A 13,618-nucleotide genomic window follows, 5' to 3' on the forward strand; every position below is an offset into this window, starting at 1 on the left:
CGGCTTTGGACAAGCCCTGGATTGGCTTGCCTGTGCCTTGCTCCCTCGCTGACCGTCAGCTTTTTGCAGCGGCGTCTTCTGTCGCGATTGGAGATGGTACTACAACGCGGTTCTGGTTCGACAGCTGGATGGACGGCCGGGCGCCTTTCGTGGTTTTCCCTGAGATCTTCGTGGCCTCCCGCCATAAGCACCCCTCGGTCGCGGAGGCTCTGCATGAGCAGCGTTGGGTCGCTGACTTGAGGGGTCGCGTTTGCCTGCGTTTGTGAGCCTTTGACTCGCTATTGCTGAGCTGCACCCTCTCCCGGGCACTGCGGACGCCTTCCTGTGGCGTTGCACTGAATCTGGCTCCTACTCGGCTTCCTCCGCTTATAGGATGCAGTTCCTGGGGTCCACGCGCTCACCGCTGCTGTCTACTATTTGGCAGGCCTGGGCCCCGGCCAAGTGTAGGCTGCTGGCATGGATGTTCGTCCAGAACAGGGTCCTCACGGCGGATCGTCTTATGGCAAGGCGTTGGCCGAACTCCTACTTCTGCCCCTTGTGTATGGGCAACTTGGAGACGGCGGAGCACTTGTTGGTGGAGTGCCCCTGGTCCGCGGCGCTTTGTTTCAGGGTGGCGGACAAGTTCGGCATTGCTTCCATGCGGCCGGATGCTTGGAGCCTCCCAGTGGCGCCGCTTCCGTCTGGGCTCGCATCGCTCTCCGCCTTGGTGGGTCTTCCGGCCAAAACCGCCAAGTCCCTCGCCCTGCTAGTGATTTGGGCAATTTGGCGCGAGTTACGCTCGCATCTTCCGGGATCTGCGCCGATCTCCAGACGCGGCCGCGCGGGAGTTGTTCGATGAGGCGGCCTCTTGGGCCCTTGCGGGGTGTCGGCACATCCGATGCCGCGAGTAGTCCCGTGTGCGTTTGGTTGGGCTCGTCCCGACTGGTGTAATGTGTAACTCGTAACCTGTAACCCGAGCTCCTTGTGGCTCTCTTCTTCTATCAATGAAAAGCATAGTCCTCCTGCGTCATTTCAAAAAATAATAAAAAAAGAGGATCCGTTGGATCAATGAGAGACAGTTGACGCTAGGACAATGTTAGTGAAGCAGTTGTTCTTATGACCATCTGAGCTAGCCAAATTGAAGCTACTTCAGCTAGCTCGGGGGCATGATGCCATCAGTGCTTTGCGGACTTCCATGCCATGCCACCTCCGTCGGGATGAGGACAGTGCAGAGCACTAGACAGCAGCATTTTCACCGAGTTTTTTTTTTAGGAAAACGAGATTTTTTTTTAATTGGGTTGACGAGTGAGACCCAAGTCCCCAACACACCTCACCAAATTAGCTCTAGCAAGTAGGTCCCACCTATTATAAGTGTGGTCAATTCACGTTTAGTTTTTTTTTTTTGCGAAAACAACAAAATATGCTGGTTTTTGTCTTGAAACACATAAAGTGATACCATTTGATAAATTTGGTTAAAAATGTGGTGGTTTTATGCTAACAACTCCCAATAAAACTTACCCCCTTCCGTGAATAATGTACTTTTAATTTTTCTTAAATCAAATTCTTCATAATTTGACAAACTTTATAGGAAAGAGTAACAACATTTAGTGAAAATGGTTGATTTAGTGATAAAATTAGCTTTACTTTGGAGGCAACTGGACGTGCATTTTTTCCGGAAAACCAAATACACGCACGGTTTAGTGTCTAGAACAAGTTATTCCTTTTCAAATTTGACTAACTTGATAGAATAGAATAAAAATTATACTCCCTCCTTGTATAAAAGAATGTCGAAGGTTTGGCTAAATCCGGATAGAGGTAGTATATGATATCAAATTGGTATATTATGAAATTACAATTGAAGATGAATTTGTGTTCTAGTGAATTATTCTGTTCTAGTGACACTAAGTAATCAATCATTTACAACTGATTAGCCGAATAATGGATACACTCCTTTATAATCAGCCAACAAGAACTGAATAATTTATTTTTTTTAGATCAAAAGGGAGAACGAGTCCCCGGTTCCTAAGGATGGCAATGGAGCGGATTTGGACGGATATTGGAATTAGGAAAACCAGATCCATTCCCAAATCCATCAGCCTCGCTCTGCCCCGCCCACGAAATTATCCATGGGCATGGATGTCGCCCCAAATCCAAATCCGATGGATACCTGGATATCCATGGATATCCATGCCCATAAAATTTGAGTACCATTTCAGCAATATTTCACTTGCATTTCATAAATAATAAGCTAACATGAACATTTTGGCAGCATTTCAACATTATTTCAGCCGTAATTATGCCAATAATTCATAGGAATATCAAAGCAGAAATATATCACATTACCCAGGAGGCGGAGCAATCAACGAAGATCCACAGTCAATGCAGCCGGCGGAAGCCCTACCAGCACAAGGCGGTTCCGTGATTATTTAGAGTATAAAATCATTAAGGCTTAAATTAAGGGTTTGGTGATTTGGGCCTAAAAAGGACAGCCAATCGTAGGTAAAATTGCATGTGTCACTGACATGTGGGTTCCACATGTCAGTTGGATATCCATCGAATATCCATGGAGCAAAAGCTCTGCCCGTGCCCGCTCCATGAATTATCGGATATCCGCCCCGTGAAATCCATGGACACAATCAACCCTCCATACCCGTGCCCGGCGGGTCGAATATCCGTGGATACCCGGATCCATGGATAAAATTGCCATCGTGACCGGTTCCATTGATAAAATCAACGAATCCAACCTTGACGAGAGGTTCAAGTTATTATAAACCAGAGTCTTTTTTTTGGAACAACAGTTCCTGCAAAGTAGCTGACGAAAACACATAAAAGTAACTCAGGTACTGAGGATTCTTTTTTCAGCGCACGACATGCAGCTGCCTCCAGCGATCGATCTGGGGCTTCAAGCTTCGGCAAGCTCAGGAGAAATGCAAGCCGATGCCTCCAGTGTTGAGGTGGGAGTAGACCATGTCCCGATCGACGCCTTCTTCTTAGATGTTGGGGAGGATGGGCAAGAACCCTGACGAGGCCGTCCTTCATTTAGCCACTTTGAATTCTAAAGGTCGCTGACAACTCCTTCGATGCATGCTCGCAGAAGCGATCGACGAGAGGGAGCATCAAGTATTTGAAGATGATCTTTCACCTTTTGATCGGAAGTAGAATCATTTTACAGAATATGGTGCAAATTAAGCCAAGGTTACCCATTAAAGATCATCTCATTACGGAATTTTCAAATGCAGCAAAGTGTGGCAGCACAAACATAATTAAGGACTAGGTGTTTCTTATTTGCAACCCTTAACCTGACAATAGAGAAATAATCTTGCCCTGGCTAAATATTAAAAAATTGAGAGACAATGTGCCAAATTTGCCTAGCCACAATGCACCATAAAAAAAGATGATCAATACTTTCATCTTCAAAAGATGCAGGAAACAGGTTTATTCATGTTCCTCTTAAGTAAATTGTCCCTAGTCATGAGTTTGTTATGAGACAGTAGGCAAAGGAACACATTCACTCTGGGGTATGGTAAGTTGTCAAACATCAAAATATCAATAGGGCTAACCCCACCAAAGTTAATAATATTCCTGCCGCCTTCCTAGATATAGGGTATATAATTTTTGGCATTAAAATTAAGAAACACACATTGAGAAAAAGTTACACGAGTTTTGGGCAAGGTTACTCCTGAATTACGTCTTTGAAAAAATAGAGAAGTTTGCATGAGCTAAAAAAAATGGACTTAAATCCGTAAAAAAAATATCAAAATGAGTGATTCTACGCAATACACATTATATTTTGAAGTTTTTTCGAAAAAACTATACACCTTGTATCAAGGAACGGAGAGAGTAATATATAGAGAGCTAGTAGAGTAGTCCTTAAAAGATTCGTATTGCCAAATTAAGGAATCACATTTATCAGAGTATATGAAATACAAGAGACAATCCCTTTCAGCTCGTACCATTGTTGCCCTAAAGGAGTTGGAAATTTTCTTCTAAAAGAGAGCATCAGAGTAGAACCATCTCATATCTAGGCAACCATCTCATATCTAGGCAATGGTTTTAGAATAGAATAATTTCTTCCGGTAATCTGCTGTTTTCAGAATGCACCGCTCAATAGAAAATAACCATTCCAAAAGCTTAGACAACCCATCATACATGGGCGATTCTTGTCCGTCACGACGCGGCCACCAGCCGAAGCGTCTCATCGGAGCCGTTGGCGCTCTTCTCGGCCATGAGAGCCTGCAGGTCGCTGCCGTTGGCGAGGCTGTTGAACTCGACGGACCTGGACGGGTCCGTGGGGTACTTCCGCTGGCAGAAGGTCATGAGCCGCTTCACCGACTGCAGGTACTTCCTCGTCGTCTCGTCGTTCATCACGTGCGCCACGCTGTTGGTGTGGATCTTCTCGCGGGCGGACCGCTCGTGGATGCCCACCATGGTGACCCCGATGGGCCACGGCGAGTTTCCGATCGCCAGCTTGATGTAGTTGTCCGTCGCCGCCAGGTAGTCCCGCCGCATGCAGCACCTCACCACGTCGAGCAGAGCTCGCTGGACGTCGTCGGGGAGAGCCTGCAAATGAATCCATCAGTCAAAATGTTGAATCCCAATTCCCCACAGAACAAGTTGTGTTGCAGATTGCAGAATCAATCGAAAAGGAAAATTGTACATAATTGGAGCAGATTGGAAGTGCTGCATACCTTCTTCTCGCAGAGTCTGAAGAGGGGATCGAGGTAGCGCGCACACTGCTTGCAGGTGGCCACCACGGCCTTGCCCTTGGCCGTCCGGCGCTCTTCCTCGGGCATCTCGTCCACCTTTTTTTTCGATAAAGGGAATATATTAATATCAAAAAGATATCAATTACACCCAGCCTCTGCAACAACGCACCACCCTAATGGCACTACGGATGCACACAGCCAAAAAAAGGAAAAGAAAACTAAGAAATAAAAGTCCCGCTACGATATCTCGGGCCTAACAACAACAATACATCCACCGCCAAGACAACACCCGAAGTACGGACTCTCCAAAAACGACGCCTCCAAGAAGGGAACAGGTGCTCTAACACCGTCGTCGCCCGATCAACGATCTTAGGTTTTCACCCCGAAGATAGTCCCCACTCTCAAAACAATGCCTCCAACAAGGTCATTGCCGGGCACAACCGGTTAAGGCCGGACCTTGGGATTTCACCCCGAAAGGTAGGACTACGAACTTCACATATGTTGTCGCCCCCACTATCATACCGCTGTTGTGAGGCCCGTAACACCAAGCAAGTCCCTCAACAGCGCGAAGACTTGAACCTCCCTTAGCTAGTCCTCCCCTCCGGCCTTCATGTACTTCTCTTCTTCCGACTTTCATCATGGATCCATAGTCACTTGATGTCAACACGAGAAAAGAACTTCGCGCCGCTCCCTCCGGACCAAACGGTCGGAATAAAAGCATGGGTGCGCACGACCGAATACCACCGATCCGAGCAAACTCCGGGCACAAAGCACCGTTACATTCGCCGGCGGAGCCTTCGGAACTCAACACTCCGGCTAGATCACGAGTCCGGAGCCTCCGGTAGGTCTTCCTCTTCACGCAAGAGAGACCCTAGGACCACGCCCGCCACCCGCCACCGGGTCGACGGCGCCACCGCCATCCGGGGCCGCCGCCCTTGGTGCCGTGGTCCCAAACCATGAGGAGGAGCGGTGCGAGATCCGTCTCCATCACCGCCGGCCCGGCGATGCCGAGGCTAGGACGGAAGGAGAGGATCGCGCCGCCGAGGATCCGGGTTTACGCCGCCCCCATCACCGCCCGCCCGAAGGTCGCGACGAGGAAGAGGAGAGCTGCGCCCCCGGATCAAGGCCATGCCGCCGCCACCATCACCGGCCTCCCGGCGAGGGCCGCGCCGCCGCCACCCTCCACGGTCCGGGGCCATCCCCCCGTGCGGAGGCTAGCCTCCTTCCGCCGCACGGAGGGATCATGCGAGGAGCCCCGCCGCCCCCATCACCGGCCGCGCCGGCCCGCCGGCGACGACCTCCGGGGACGACGAGGAGGGCGGGAGGAGGAGGGGAGGACGGCGGCGGCGGCGGCTAGGGTTTCCGCCCTAGGTCGCCCAGGAGGGGGACGACCCGAGCATCTCGTCCACCTCCTGGCTCCACTCGGTTAACAGCCTCTTGAAGAAGGCCATGATCTTGTCCTCCTCGCAGAGCTCCTCAAATGGCACCTGCTTTTCCTCCTCTTTCACGCCGTCGCTCCTCTCGGCCGCGCCGACCGCCTTGGGCTTCGCCGCCACTACCTTGGCACGCAGGGCCTGGATGTCGCGAAGGAAGTCGTTGGTCTGCCCCTCCCCGATCTCCGCGGCGTCGACGTCCGCGACCGCGGCGGGGTCCTCGAGCACGTCGTGGAGGCGGCGGAGACGCGCGGCGTCGTCCTCGCCGAAGAGCGTGGCCGGCTGGCGTAGAAGCCGCAGCCGCCGCACGACCTCCTCCCTCGGGAGCGACGACTCCTTGGGAGCGTCCGCGCGCTCGGCCTTCGCCGCCTCGCCGACGACGGCGGGTGGAGGTAATGAGGAGGATGACGCGGAGGGCGGGGCGGAGGGGCAGGAGGACCGGAGCTGCTGCTCCCGCTTTCGCTGCTTCTCGAGTAGGCGTTCCCGCTCGGCGGCGCGGAGGCGCTGGATCTCGCGCGCCTCGATCTCGGCGCGGCGGAGGACCTTGCGGCCGCCGAAGTCGGCGTCGATCAGCTGGCGCTTGCGCTGGAGCTCGCGCTTTAGGACGTCCATGGCGAGGTGGAGTACTGGAGTCGATGGTTGGTTTCCGCGGAGAAGATTGCGGAGGTGGCGGCGGATCGGAGCGTGTGTGTTGGCTTTTGAGATTTCCGGGATCGGGATTCTGGAAGGTTCCCGAGTTCGCGTTCGAATCGATGACGGTTGGCCGAGGAGGAAGGGTAGATCCGAACTCCCGCGAACCTTCTCGATCTCGAGCCTTTGAACTTCGGATGCGGCCTCTGATAGCGAGCGGCCCATCTAGCACAAGGCACGAGGCCCACCCAGAGGCAGCCCGGCCAGGCGACGCATAGACGATCACGATCAAATCCTAACGATCAAACCCTAAGAAACGAAGAACCAGCTCAAAAGAACAAATAATCGCGATCGATCAGTTGATCCCAATCGTTTCATACTTCTCGTTTTTGGTGGCGCTGCCTATTTCTCGACGAGGCCGTCCCAGGTCGCCGTCGCCCGTATCGCTGGCAGGTCGCCGGAGAAGCGAGAACGGCGAACCGCCCTTGTACGCTCGGCCTGATTTTCTGTTTTCAGTTAGGCTTTTCTTTCGCTTTTTGTATATGATCTTTCGTTGATCAAATTCCAGTTAGACTGTGCGCTGATTTATGCTGGTAGAAGATTCTGCTAGTTCATGACCAACCCCTTTGCAAGTTTATAACGATGACTAACCCTATTTTCACCGTAATGATTCTTACTGACTAGTCCACGTTTTTTTAATTCCCAAACTGTAGGTCTAGCTTTTTGATTGTGTTGCTATTGCTTGAACGGGAAGGTGCTTTGAGATCGACCATGAAAGGAAGTAACAATGGTAAAGTGTAATGCTTTACATCGCAAATAATAAGTGTATTGCTCTTAGTCTTAGATTTATCAATTTATCACATGATTTTTTATTTACTACAGTAATACTACTGAATAATATCTGCTTCTTTGCAGGCAAATCCGATCTGACGTCGTATCTCGCTGCTGTTGGTCGTCTATTTTCACGGTTTGGAGTGTTTGATGCTTTATTGCTCAACTTTCTAGATTAGTCAACCAATATTATAAGTCGCACTTTTCAATTTTGATATAGGAGTTTTCAGCGCTAAACCCCTACGTGATTATGTTTAATAGTTAATGTGCTACTCTCTTAAGCATTATTGCACCGTCTGATACTGCAGCTGCGTACCGACCTCCCATGTACATCATGTGGACAAGCAAGACGAACCACCTAGTAGCTGGCCTATGGGCCGTACCACCGAGATGAAGATGAAGCTCGCCGTGGACAGGTCAAAGAACCGCGTGCTCTTCGCGGACGCAGGGTCCGACGTCGTGGAGATCCTCCTCAGCTTCCTGACGGTTCCACTCTCTGCGCTTCATCTCATCACAGGCCTGTCATCCTCGCCGGTTTGCCTCACGAACCTCATCAACAGCCTCAACCACCTCAGGAAGAGCGAGCTGCTCAAAGTTGACGCCTGCCATGGCACGTTTCTCGATACTTTGCTCAGCGATGGCTTCAGGTCTGCAATGCTAGCTTAGCTAGCTAGTACTGGTTCACTGTTCCAAACACATTGTCTAGCAGTTGACACTTACCAATTTCTGGTATTCGCAGGCTATGTAAATCACCTTGCAATTACAACGAATGCAAGTGTTGCGACGCCCTGGCTAGACTTCTGCATGTTCACGCCGATACAGAGGTGTGTTTAAGGGGTAAAGAACGGTTTGTAATCACTGATGACTGGCGGATCAAGCCAGCATCCACGACCAGCTTGATGTCGCTTGGTACAATGTTCTATAGTGGTGCTGGTATGATTGGCCGTGACTTTGAGGAGGTCGAAGTGTGCATCGGCTGGGCGGAGGTAATGAAGAACGCTAATGATGATTTTGGTGCATACACGTATAGTACATCGTTGGGTTTAAGAGTTTGAGGATATTTTTCTCTACTAATTTGGACGAGTTTTTCTTTATGACATATGTAGGTTGTATCTATGGCGAAGGCATCACTTACATCAGATACTATATTCACGGATGTCTTTCTATCCAAGGGAGCTGATGATGACCATTCTGCTTCTCCAGTCAATGTGAAACCAAGCATCAATAAAAATATTGTGCATCCGTGCAGTAAAGAAAGTTCAGACCCCTCACCAAAAATCAAGGTAAAGTTTTTGTACGACATGCGCGAGAAGAAGGTCATGTATGCTGAATGCAAACATGGGTTCGTCGACTTGCTCCTGGGAGTCTTGACTTACCCGGTGTGTCGTGTGATCAAGAATGGGGATGCTGCCGGCGCTTGTCATCTCAGCAGAAGCCTGAACAATCTGTACAGCAGTGCCACCCATCTCGCCGCCACCGGCTTCTTAATGGGTCGCTTCCTCGAAGAGTCCACCTTACTGGATCCGGGCCTTGTGCCCTTTCCCGAGCTTGTGGAAGACCGGAAGTATATAATAGAGGATGATCTACTTATACATCAGGCGTCTGCTATGCTGGTAATGAAACACTGGTCTAGGAAACACATCACTCACGTGCATCATATAGGCCATACCATAAGGAAACATGAGGTAGCTAGCTTAGCTCTTGTAAATTCAAGCTGCGAAATTATTATGAGCAATACTTTTGCTGAGTTTCGGTTGTTGGTTTCGTTCTCCCACAGGATGTTGCTAAGCTAATGCATGCTGTGCTCACTTCGAAGATGGCCTTGACTGATGCATTCATGAGTAGGAAGGAGACGATGCAGATCTTTGTTACAATCGATGCAGAAAAGACCATAACCGTGAACGAAGTTGCGAGCACCGACACCATTGCCGCCGTCAAGAGAAAAATCGAAGACAAGGAGTCCATTCCAGCGAAACGTCGTTACACGTTAAGCTTTTGTGCAGAAGACTGGAAGACTCACGGACCGTTGCAGAATGTGACATTTGCGACGGACATACCATCCACCTACGTTATTAATACTACAATGGTAAAGCTGATGCCATCGTAGCAACTTTTGTTAACGTTTTGCTATTTGGTAACAAATCGACTGAACACTGGGTACATCCGTGGGACAATATTTTTCTCAAGGAGCTGCGCTCTACCGGTCAACCATCAAACCAGTACTGGTGCCAGTGATTCATGCCGAATGTCTCGGCATGCTTGTCTTGTTTCATATCGATGTGATATAGTATTTCTGATATCTAAATGAGAACACAATGAATTGTGGAATCCTTTTACGAACCAAGATCCACCGTAATTTGAATGGAACCTAACTTCAATAATCGAAACGTGTGTTAAATATATATGTATTATGCTTTCAAATAACAAGATTTCATTCTGTTTTATTTATATTGAATAGTATTATACATATATCACATCGATGTGAATGAAAATAAAATATATCTATAGGATTGAACGTGAACCAAATGTGTTTTCATATATCTGTCAGGGACGGAGAAGTGGGGAAGAGCGGGGCGAGCCCCCCACCCCACCTAAATATCCGCTCATCCCTTGTAACGATCAGCGATTAGGGTGGATTTTAAGCTAAAACTATTGGCTCAATTGACTAATCCAGCTTCTAAGCACCTAAACCCATGTTAATTATTACGGTACCCCATGTTAATAAATCTTTTGAAAAAATGTTTGCGAAACATGCATTGATCTGAGATTATTTGATCAATGGTCGTAACTAGTGCATCAAACACCTTTTCTCTTTTGAGCTTGCTGAGTACCTCTATACTCACTTTCTTTCGACATCCTTGCTAGACTATGATCATGAAGAGGAGGCCTACACCAGAGCACCACAAGAGGACCATGAGTTGGTCTACGAAGAGTCAGACCTTTCAGGAGGAGTTGAAGGCATGGACTATGGGATAGTCTACGAAGTAGATGACACAGATGCGGATGAGTAGATTCTTACCTTAGACATCTCGAAACCAAGCAGCATAGTGACTTACCTAAATAAGTTGCTGAGCTCGTCGTGTCTACTTTAGTTTGAATTGTAATGATACTTAAGTAATATCGTAGGGTGTTCTCATCGGACCCGTGAGAATGCCAACTTATTAAGATCCATGCTTGTAATATATAATTTATGGAGTGTTATGACCTGCAATGTTTCTGTTGTACCACTATGAGAAATGTGATATTTGTAAAGAAACCCCTTCATGAATGTCACATCAACGACTTGTATACTACAACATGAAGTGGTATGCTGGATCACCGCAGCGTGTGCATTGCTTGCAGGTGGCTAGCACGGCCTTGACCTTGGCCGTCTGCCGCTCCACCTCGGGCATCTCATCCACCTCCTGGCTCCACTCGCTCAGCAGCTTATTGAAGAAGGCCATGATCTTGTCCTCCTCGCAAAGATCCTCGAACAACACATGTTTTTCCTCCTCTTTCACTTGGTCGCTCCTCTCGGCCGCGCCAACCGCCTTGGGCTTCGCCGCCACCTTGGCGCGGAAGGCCTGGATGTCGCGGAGGAAGTCATTGGTCTGCCCCTCCTTGATCTCCGTGGCGCCGATGTCCGCAACCGTGGCGGGGTCCTCGAGCACGTCGTGGAGGCGGCACAGGCGCGCGGCGTCGTCCTCGCCGAAGAGCGTGGCCGGCTGGCACAACAACCGCATGCGCCGCACGACCTCCTCCCTCGGAAGCGGTTCTTTAGTTGCGTCTGTGCCGTCGGCCTTCGCTGCCTCGTCAGCGATGGGGGTGGAGCTGATAAGGAGGAGGACGCGGAGGGTGGGGCGGCGGGGCGGGAGGACCGGAGTTGCCTTTTTCCGATCAAGGAGCATAGCCCCAGCCTCTGCATCCAAAGGATGCACACAGCTTCTTCTTTATTAAATTATTCGCAATGCCTTACAAAGGGAATACAAAGATGTAATATCCCAGGTTTAGAGGCAAAAAAAAGAGAGAACACGAGAGTGTGCATTGCATTCATGCATAGAAAATCCGGGGGATTTTCGCGCGTTCATCTAAAACACAAAGTGATCAAGGTTTCTCTTGTGTCGATGGAATTGATGTGTGTCATCAACACAAGTGTGATAAATTTCGACATGACCTTTGTTGATTTATTATGTTTTCGAGGGAAATAGTTTGAATTCAAATTCAAATATGAAAGACATAATTCAAATAATAAATTGAATGAGAATTTGAAATTTAAACAAGTATATAAATATAATATGTACAAGTAAATACACTTGATAAGTTCAAATAAACAAATGAGTTAACTTTATTACAAATAACATTACTCAATAACTTACAAGCTAGAAAAGAAATGGAAAATTACAAAATAATAAAAGAATACCCTAAAACTAAATCTTCATCTTCTCAATCCTTATTCTTCATTTCCTGCAATAAGAGAAACAAAACAAAGACAAAAGGAAAACAAATTGTGTTATGGTTAAAATGTCGCCATCATCAAAGATGAGGCATTTTGATATTGGAACTCCACTACTAGATATTAGAAACTTGTCCTAATATCTAAATTGTGGATTAGAGGGATCAATTTCAGTTTATAGGAAGCTTTGGGAATTATATATCATCTCTGGATCATAAGAGGGATCAATGGATCATTCTATATCATTATGTATCAATGAGCAAACAGGCAACAGGGACAAGTGACAACATCTGATCCATATCAAAGAAGGGACAAGAGCAACAATATTTGATCCATTTATCTTAGGCAACAAAGTATCCTATCAACCCCTCTAACCTAGTTAAGTTCCAATTTAAACAAATCCCATAAATGAATTTAAATGGACCATATCTGACATGGATGAGTCAGTATGATCCTAAGCCCACATGATATCAGCCAAGGTAAATTATCCACTTGGCAACAGTGAAATAAAAGGACAAGTATAGGATAAGATCAACCTGAGGTGCTGTCGTTGCCTAATCGACGGTACCTCGGAGGAGGGATCCTCACGAGGGGGAGAAGAAGTAGGGGCCATAGGGCGGAGTGCACACGGGACGGTGGTACGCGAGTTACCCAGCTTCGGAACACCTGCACGATGACGGGGCCTACTGCTGCTTGTCCGGAATTATCCGGGCGCTTTCGCGTTGTTACAATGAGTTGTGGTTGTGCCTCTAGGGCTCCCGGGATCCGGCTTATAAAGGCGCACGGATCTAGGGTTTACATGGAGAGTCCTAGCCGGAATACAAGTTGCCTAACTACGGTACAATATCTTGCCGTGTACGTCAAGGATCCGCCTTCCTCCAAGTACGTGTTGGATCCGGATACTTCATGGGCCGTCACGGATCCGGCCTCCTTCGTAGGTCGGTAGAGATCCGGCTTCCTGTTCCTGGGCTGGACTTCATCCTTCAGGATCTACAGCAACTGGGCCGCCCGATGGGCCACACGCCTCACCACCATCTATGGGCCACCCGGGCTTGCCGGATCTAGGCCATGCCGTTGATATACCCATAAAGTATACCCACAACAGTAGCCCCGAAGTTCTCCGAGATTCATCATTCCTCCGACTTCATTCAGCTCGGATCCGAAGAGAATCTTGAAGAGCTTCAAAAACTTCTACTTGATTCCGGGTCCATTCACTCGGAAATCCTTCGTCTTCAGATTAGGTATCGCAACGGAGATTCCGTTTTTCCCGCACACAACCTCCTTTTTTCCCGCGCGAAATTTTCACAGATGCGAATCTTTAGCCGGAAATTTCGGGAGCGCATGGTTAAGTTACCTCCACGTCGTTTTACCGCATTTGACCTAAGACACGTGTCATTCATCCAACGGTGCGACCGTTCCGTTTCCACCGTTGGATCCGAATCCCGAATCTCCGCGCGTAGCCTATAAATACCCCCGCGACTCGGTAATTCCTCATTCTTTCACCGCATCTCACCACTTCGCCTTCCTCCTCGCGCCGCGCCGCCCGTTAGATCTCATCTCCGGCGAGCCTTGCCACGGTGAGCTTCACGCATCGCCGGCCCAGGCCT

At 48.7% G+C, this 13,618-nt stretch overlaps 1 protein-coding gene across 1 annotated transcript; it reads right to left on the reverse strand.

Moving 5' to 3' along the window:
• Window positions 1-4,146: 4,146 nt before the first annotated feature.
• Window positions 4,147-6,730, reverse strand: LOC124700250 (pre-mRNA-splicing factor 18-like). Its single transcript, XM_047232408.1, has 3 exons — window positions 6,095-6,730; window positions 4,668-4,781; window positions 4,147-4,539 (listed from the first exon to the last, which is right to left on the reverse strand). The coding sequence occupies exons 1-3, from the start codon at window positions 6,728-6,730 to the stop codon at window positions 4,147-4,149; spliced, it is 1,143 nt and encodes a 380-aa protein (XP_047088364.1).
• Between the last annotated feature and the right edge of the window lie 6,888 nt (window positions 6,731-13,618).

Source organism: Lolium rigidum, chromosome 3 (genome assembly GCF_022539505.1).
Source record: "Lolium rigidum isolate FL_2022 chromosome 3, APGP_CSIRO_Lrig_0.1, whole genome shotgun sequence".
Taxonomy (NCBI): Eukaryota; Viridiplantae; Streptophyta; class Magnoliopsida; order Poales; family Poaceae; genus Lolium; species Lolium rigidum.

What these genes read in the sequence shown, in the direction of transcription:
- LOC124700250 (XM_047232408.1), bottom strand. Translation starts at nt 6,730, where the DNA reads ATGGACGTCCTAAAGCGCGAGCTCCAGCGCAAGCGCCAGCTGATCGAC. An exon ending in TAACCGAGTGGAGCCAGGAG is followed by an intron (nt 4,782 to 6,094) that starts GTGGACGAGATG and finishes TCGAAAAAAAAG; the next exon opens with GTGGACGAGATGCCCGAGGA. An exon ending in TCAGACTCTGCGAGAAGAAG is followed by an intron (nt 4,540 to 4,667) that starts GTATGCAGCACT and finishes ATTCATTTGCAG; the next exon opens with GCTCTCCCCGACGACGTCCA.